This window comes from Vipera ursinii, assembly GCF_947247035.1.
Source record: "Vipera ursinii genome assembly, chromosome: 2".
NCBI lineage: Eukaryota > Metazoa > Chordata > Lepidosauria > Squamata > Viperidae > Vipera > Vipera ursinii.
Window position 1 is genome coordinate 157,127,796 of NC_139513.1, and position 8,354 is coordinate 157,136,149.

The 8,354-nt window shown below is 40.2% G+C and overlaps 1 protein-coding gene across 2 annotated transcripts in view; it reads right to left on the reverse strand.

Moving 5' to 3' along the window:
* SLC27A1 (solute carrier family 27 member 1) overlaps positions 1–8,056 on the reverse strand; it is a 34,981-nt gene extending 26,925 nt beyond the window's left edge. The window contains exons 1-3 of one of the 2 annotated variants that reach the window (XM_083353993.1): positions 7,777–8,056; positions 5,238–5,307; positions 631–798 (exon numbers count right to left, since the gene is read on the reverse strand). In XM_083353993.1, the coding sequence (XP_083210119.1) occupies positions 631–797 (167 nt within the window). In that variant the 5' untranslated portion in view covers position 798; positions 5,238–5,307; positions 7,777–8,056. The remainder of the gene's footprint in view (positions 1–630; positions 799–5,237; positions 5,308–7,776) is intronic. The other variant, XM_083353992.1, reaches the window with a different exon arrangement.
* Positions 8,057–8,354: the final 298 nt, after the last annotated feature.

Sequence of the window (8,354 nt, forward strand, 5' to 3'; positions counted from 1 at the left end):
TCTGTAAATTACGGCTTCACATAACATACAGATACAGCCCTAAACATGTCTCTTGCCCTTTAACTTTCAATGAGTGCTTTTCCTTTTTTTTAAAAAAGCAAGACAGCTGATCACAATAGGTATGGTCTGGGGATCAGCATTTTATTAATACTATTTATACACTTTAAATGCGTGTTTCAACAACTAGCTGTCTTGAATCCCCTCAAGAAGAGCATTTCTCTTTAAGGTACATATGAACATTATAGTTTTTGGCTTCTGGGACAGGTAAATCCTTCACAGGCTGTTTTCTTACCTATTTTATACACACAAGATTTAATAAACAGAAAAGAATGGCTTGGAATACTATCCTTCCCACCTTCCTCTACTTAAATTCAAATCTATTTACTATAGGCATCCATTTATACTTCTATGACTTAAAAAAATCACATTTGGGAGGATAGTTGGGAAGAGAAAGCCAACAGTATTTATAGTAGTATTTCAAAAGAGTAGTTATCAGAGCTCTTGATCAGGGGAGAATTGATATCCTCGTCCCATGAAGGGACTGAGGCTATGCAGATTCATTATCTGGGGCAACAAACATCTTTGATGAAAACAAACCATCCTGCTATCATAAGAAGACATTGTACTTACAGTAAATCTCTCAGGGCTGTTTTAAAGATGATGCGGAGAAAGGTCCACCCACCACTGCCAATATAAATGCCCAAAGTGACTACAATACTCCACGTCCAGGACACACCAAAGAACCGCATGAGGCCCAGTGAGCCAAGGGAAGCAGTACAAACCCCAATTGTGTGCATTCTGGGGAAAAAAAGAGATAAGTTTCATGTAAGGTGCTAGGGTAATTTTATTGTAAAAAAACAAGAGTTAAAATAAACAGATGATGATCGCAGGGAGACAGGCAAACTGGCCATATAATAAGGATGGAGCAAAGGTGAAAGGAGCAAATGAAAGGGGCAGGCTAAAGTCCAGATGTATTTATTTGGTTTATATTCCACTTTCCTCTACTACAGGGAATCCTCAGCTTAAAACCACAGTTGAGCCCAAAATTTCTGTTGCTAAGTGAGATGTGAAGTTTTGCCCCATTTTACAACCTTTCTTGCCACGGATGTTAAGTGAATCACTGCAGTTGTTCAGCTAGCAACACAGCTGTTAAGCAAATCTGGCTTCCCCGTTGACTTGGCTGGTCAGAAGGTCGCAAAAGGAGATCACATGACCCCTGGGCACACTGCAACTGTCATAAACACAAGTCAGTTGCCAAATGGCTGAATTCTGATCAAGTGATTATGAGGATGCTGCAACGGTCGTAAGTATGAAAAATGGCCATGTGTTCACTTTTTTCAGTGCTGTTGTAACTTCAAACGGTCACTACATGAACTGTTGTAAGTCAAGGACTACCTGTATCTCAAAACAGTAAGATTAATACTCTTTCCTCCAATTTTACCCTAACGGGGATCCTATCAGAAAAGCTGTGTTGAAAGATAATACCTGGCCCAAAGTCCTCCACTGAACTTCCGTGCCTGAGTGGAAACTTGAACCTGGTCTTGGTCCAGCATCCTCATTATATACCACATTTCTTTATCAGAGAAAATAAAAAGTACACAACTACCAAAATAAATTCAGAAAGACCTTTCCGGCTCAAGGTACACTGTTGTAATGTACTAAGATTGTGGTTCCCATTAAAAATTACCCAGAAAGTTTAGCTGATGTTGTCCACTGTACTTTTTCAAAAACTGAATCATAGGTATTTGATTTACTGCAGTATCCTCTGTGTGCCTGCAACAACTCTGGCAGTATCTTTTCTTCCCCACTTTTAGTGTAATATTGTTATGATGCTTATGTAAGTGTGTAAAGAAAGGTATGTGTAACAAAACATGAGTTTAAATAATACATTTTAAGAAGAGATTAATGGAAAGCAGTAATACAGTATAGAAGTATGAACAATTTGAGAACAGTTCATAAGTGATAGAAAAGATGGAAACAGTTCAGTTTTTGCCTGAAACCAAATTCTCCTATTCTTTCCTACTTTTCTTAATTGAAGTCAGAGGCCAAAGGTCTAATTTATTTTCAAACATTTTTCTGATCACATAGGAAAGCATTCACCTTTCCTTTCCTTCAGAGTTGGCTATTTTTTGCCAGTTGCAGCTGTACTCAAAATAACACTCAGTTTGACATACATACATACATACATACATACATACATACATACATACATACATACATATACTGAAGATGGAGGGAAGATATAATTGGGCACATGCTGAGCACAGAAATTTATGGTCCTCCCACAAATCCACTCCTATTTTTTCGAAGCATTATTTGTCAGTAATGTAGTCAGAATGGAAAATGCTTTTTAGTTGCAACTGTTACTAAGAGTTCATCTCCACTGGAAAAAAAAGGTAATTACTTTTTTCATCAGTAAACAATGAAGAAATACTAGTCACTCGACTGCAACTTATCCAGCAATTAACCAGTTTAATTAGTTCATCTTTCCTTAAATTTTAATTGTTAAATACTTACAATGTCTCTGAAGTCTTACAATCTGATTTTGCTCACCTCCCTAATCTCAGTTTCAGTGTAATATGCAACAGAGGGGTTATAATAGCAGCAATAGAACTCAGAGCTGCCTCAAAGAAAAAGAGAAAGCCAGGCAGTCTAACAAATGTGATCAAAGTAACGTTTTTAACATTCAAACCCTGAAAGAAACTAGAGACCATTTTACTTAAAAGAATGCCACAGACTCTGAGATCATTAAGGGAGTAATTCCTCTGCTGCACAGACTCACATTTTGTGTTCAGAAGATAACTGAATAAACAAGTCCTTACAGACAGGATTTTCTGTGAAATCCCAATTGAGACAAGTCTTTTGACAGATAATTTATGGTATGATTCTATTTGTTCTACACAAATGAAAGTTCCACTGAAATAAATATTTAGTCTCAGGTAATTGAACAAAGAATTGAGGCCAGACACTACTATTTAGACAAATAGACTTTTGTCTTTACTGCAAAACCCCTTGTTAAACTGCTAGGAAGGAAATGTCTTTTTAAAGAAAATACATTCTGTAAGCCAAACCAGCAAAACTACAAGTTAGATAGTTGCAGTTATATCACATAGTAAATACTAAGAAATGATATCAAAAGTAGCAAGAGTAAATTATCTGGTGCCTTCCAGTTTCAAATATAACAAAACTGATGCAGTATGGCCAATCGGCATGGATATAGGGATTGGGATGGCACCCATTTTGCCTACTAATGAGAATTTGTATTATTCTGCTGAGATGTTTCCTGCTGCTTCCAAAGCACTTAACTAGGAAAAATGGGACACTGGCAAAAGTTGGGCCAACAAACCAGGTGTGTACAAATCCTTGAATGTATTTTGAGAATGTCTGGCATTTTGTCACAATAGCGAAAGAATGATCTGAGGGATCAGGAAAGCTGTTAACTTAGAATTTTAAAAGCAAAAATTAAATATAGTTTAATGCAGTTCTTTATTTTTTGTTATAAAAATAAACTAACAACTTTATATAAAGTTTATCAATATTTATTTACAATATTTGTAAAACATCCCAATCTGAAGACTCCAGTCTAGGCAATATACTGGTAGTCATTCTTTTGTGACTACAACTGGAACTGGAAATTCAGTCATCAAATAAACGAAACTCTGTGAATGTTAGTCAACATTACTTTTTCATTACCATCACAACTGCAAACCGTTGCTGTACAAGACAGTTACTAAACAAGGGTTACCTGTATAACAAAGCAATAATATAAAAAGCAGCACCATAAAAGTAATCAACTCCCCAAGATGAATGTTCCATCAACATGTATTAGGATTAAAAGGAGAATGGAACAAAATTGTTTTGTCTGTGAAATGCCAAGAAGGGAGATGCTGCAAGAACCTCTTAGGGCAGACATGTCAAACACAAGGCCCGGGGGCCGGATCCGGCCCGCGAAGTGGTTTCATGTGGCCCACGAAGCCATCCTGGAAACAGTGAGGGAACGGCCCCCACTGCCTTGGCCCTGGCCCAGAGACCCTCCTTCTGCCAGAGACCCTCAGATCTGTCCCACTCCTGCCCAGGCCCCCATAGGCACCCTTGATGCCAACGATGTAGAGCTGGCCATGCCCATCCAGTAGGCCACACCCACCCGGCCCCCTGAGGGCAACCGCAATGCTGATGCGGCCCTCAATGAAATTGAGTTTGACACCCCTGTCTTAGGGAAATGAAAGCTGAACAATGGGAACCACAATGGAAAAGTCCTGCTTTTGAGTGGACACTCTCCGCAGGCTTTCTCAAAATATTTGAACCAGCTGTGCAAATTCAGTCCTGGTAAGATGGTCCATGGTATATCCAGGTGATATGCCATCCAAGAGCTTGGAGGTGATACTCAGTATTTTTCGAGTTGGCTCCGGAAGCCTACTGTTAATCAATGCAGGAATTTCAAGGAGGGTGTTGCCCCTTGTTGACTTGCCAGTTGTTTATGCATCATGTTCTGGTCCAGGTGTGGCTTCTGGGTCATCGCCAAAACTGCTTTGTGTGGAGCACACTATAGTAAGCCAACTATAATCAAGTTCACATTGGATTATAAGGGGTGCACCATCAAAATTGCGCAAAGGCCCTCCCGGACACAGCATTCACCAGCTATTTGTGAAGCTGTAAACTAGAAGTCCAACCAGATCACAATCAACTTCTCTAGGACAGCTCAACCCTATCAAGAGTAGTTCCTGCTGTTATCAGATTGCACAGATGTTTACTGGCATATAGCAGCTCAATTCGTACAGGATTTAATCTGAACTTGTTTCATCCCATTCAATGTGTGCTGTGATTAAAAGAGAATATCAGACAATCCTAACAGAATAAATCATCCAAAATTTCATCTTCCTTACTATAATCTAAAGATGAACCTTCAGCTTCTCAGAAGAATTGTAGCAGAATGGAACGATATTCCAAACCTTCTGATATAAGGTCTTGGAAAGGGGTTAAGTGAATTTTCAAAGGACAAGAAACGGACAAGTGATCTATACAATTCCCAATAACTTATTCGCCAAAGACTATTCTTAACTTCAGCTTCTTTGTCACTCTCTTACCATAAAAAAAATCAGGGCTGAAAGCAAACAAACTATAAATATGGAAGCTTTATGGAATTTATTCTGTAAATATCAAGTGCAGATAGTGGAAGTCTAAAAGACGTGTGCAATTTGCATAAAGCTGAAGTATCTGCTCTGAGAAACTTCACCCACCTTGGCTGATCTCAAAAAAGCTGGAGATCAAGAAGCAATGAAGTGTATTCATCAATGGCTCCTCACTAATCTGAAAAGAAGTAACAAATGGAATAACACAATGTCCTGCCTAGGCGCAGTACTGACCTTTATAGATAATCCAAATAAAGGAGGAAAATAGTTCTGCAAAACAACTCAAAGTGGGTAGGGAGTTCCATATTTAAACAGTCAGTTACAAAGATCCCTGATGGCTGACATCTTCCGTGACAGCAGAGGATGTGAAAAAGATTTGGGCCATTTAATAGAACACACTAAACTTTAGCACCTATAATGTGCAGTTCCAATAAAAGGTTCCATTCAATTCTGCTTTGGTTAAATTTTACCTGGAGTATTACATGTATTTGTGAAGACTATAATTTTAAACATAATATTGACAAATTGGAACATGTCCAGTGCAGAGTAATATAAATTGTTAAGGCTAAGTTATTTGTGGAAAAGTTAAAGAGACTGTTCTGTGTGGAAAGAGAACTAGGCGATGATAACATGATATTTATCTCTAAATACCACAAGGCTGGCAAATTTATTTCTTTTCTTCCACAGGGTAAGATCAGAATGATTAATTTCCAACGCTAAGGAAAAGTACAGTATTTAGATTTTCTCTCGAAATACATTTTTCAGATTGTGGAACAAGCTACATAATGGGAAATATTTTTTTTTGAAAATTTAAAAGAAGGACCTTGAGAAACATGTAATTACTTCTACTGCATCGGATGATATATGATATTTGAGGATGGAAACATGGAGCTTCCATATTCAGAGGCAGCATTCCTATAAATAACAGATGACTGAGCCAAAGATAGCTGTTATCTTAGTACACTGCTCATAACATCTTAAAAGAATTTATCCAAACAGAAAGTTAGATCAGATTGGACTTTAATTCAATACAGTAATTTTCTAATATTTGTAAGAAAATATTAAAGTTACTTCTATAATCTAGGATTTTGCTATTTCTGGCCATAAGAAACAAGGAACAATTTGATGCCTATATTCCCAATTAGTCATGTTTCTGCCAATAAAGTTTACAGCAAACCATACTGCAATTCTGCTTTATTATACCAGGAAATAAATCAAATTGAAACAGGGCAAATTTTCCACTACTATCTTGGAACAGTTCTTGAAAGCAGTACGTTGTTACTCGGGGCAGAATCAAACAAGCACAGACATATATATACAGAGTTTCAGAAAGAGAAATACATCTACCTGAAAAATACTATCTCTGCCAAGATAGTGAATAGCTCTAAAAACATCCAACAGCTAGATTTCTAATCCAAATCAGATTTAAAATATCACCTCCGATTTAAACCACCCCCTTTGAATTACAGCACAAAGAACAGTCTATCTCCATAAGATTGTTATATATGTTAACATTTTAATAAATGAATCTCAACATCTTGTGCTTCGGTATCATTTGTGTAGCAAGCCCCTGTTCTTATTTTGCTCACTAGACATAAACAAATCTCAGGATATTATTTTTCTGCTCTGCAGGCTAAGGTGATCAATATCTTTTTCCCTGAGACTATACCCAGCTTACATTCAATAGTTGCAGAGCACTGTACTTTTGAAGCAATTTACTATTTTTAGTCAGTATGCATTTACATCTGCATGCAAGACAAGACCTATTCTCAATGGCTACGGAGATTCCCAGTCACCCAGGTCCTGGTTGTCCCAAAGGTTTTTTTTCAGGAGGCAATTGGACTTTCTGGTTTTTCTTTGAAGAGGTTTCACTTCTCATCCAATCAGCTTCTTCAGCTCTGACTGGATGATGGGGATCCACTATCCAGTCCACCATCCAGTCAGAGCTAAAGAGGTTTCTTGGATGAGAAGCGAAACCTCCTCAAATAAAAAAAAAAAACAATACCATCTAGTTGCCTCCTGAAAAGCACCTCTGAGAAAGACCTACGGTGGCATTCTCCCAACGCAGCAACCCTGTGAGGTCGACTAGGGCTGCAAGCGCTCGATCTCAACCGCCCCTTCTTCGAGATTCCATAAGCTAAAAAAGAGGACTAGAATCTTGGCTTTCCTCGCTCCTAAGGAAAACTTTCACCACCAACACCGCCACCACCACCAGATCCTCAAAGAATCCTCAATAAACCCCCGCCGATTCCAGTTAATCAGGGCTCCCCTCAGCCCAGTCTGCTTCTACGACAAACATACAACCGCATTAACGATATTTTTACGCGTTGATCCTTTCTGTCCAGCCATGAAGACCGCCAGCTGACTGACCCACAACTGGGATCGTCCCCATTAACTTTGCCAGCGGGGGGGGCGCTTTTTTTTGGCGCCAATCTGGGCACCCGTTTCCATCCCCGCCACATGTGTTCCCGGTTCCGTTGCCAGAGCAACGTTCCAATTCCCGGCTCCCCTCCCGCCGCTACGGTGCTTTTCCATCTCGCGGCCAGCCGCTCCTTCTCAGGTTGCAGCCGCTTATTCCCGTCTCTTGTCTCCCACCCACCCACCCCCCATTCCTCCGCTCGCCAGGCGAATCCCCTCGTCCCCATACCTTGCGCCTAACAGCCTGCGCACTTGAGATTCCTACACCTTCGTTCCTACACCGACCGCTTCTCCTCCCGCTGTGGCCACAAACGCCCCTTCGCGGCGCTGGAGGAGGACCAGGCAAGGAGAACTCCGCCTCCGATCATAGAGTTGCAGCGCGGCTGCCTCGAAAAGTGCTCTCTCTCTCTCTTTTTGGACAATAGAGAGGGCGAAGGGGAGAAAACAGAACAGAACGAGCGCCGAGGCCTCACGGGAAAGCACGCTCTTTGCGAGGCTCGGTGACCATGGCAACAAAGCTCATCGCAACCGGGGGTGGGTGTGGGGGGGGGGAGGCGTTGGGATTCAGTGCCCGTGCCTCTTCGTTTTGTTACGAAGTTCCGTTTTTTTTTTCTTTCCGCAGTTTCCAACTCCCGTGTTCTCCAACTCGCCGAGTTCTGATGTGTCTTGCTGCTTCTGTCGGGTTTCTGGGTTTTTTTTTTTCCTTTTCTTTTCCCCCAGTTACAGAACCGAATCCAAAACGTCAAAATATCACACTGACAAATGTTATTGCGGCTCACTTCACCAGAGGCAGCTAGCCGATACAGG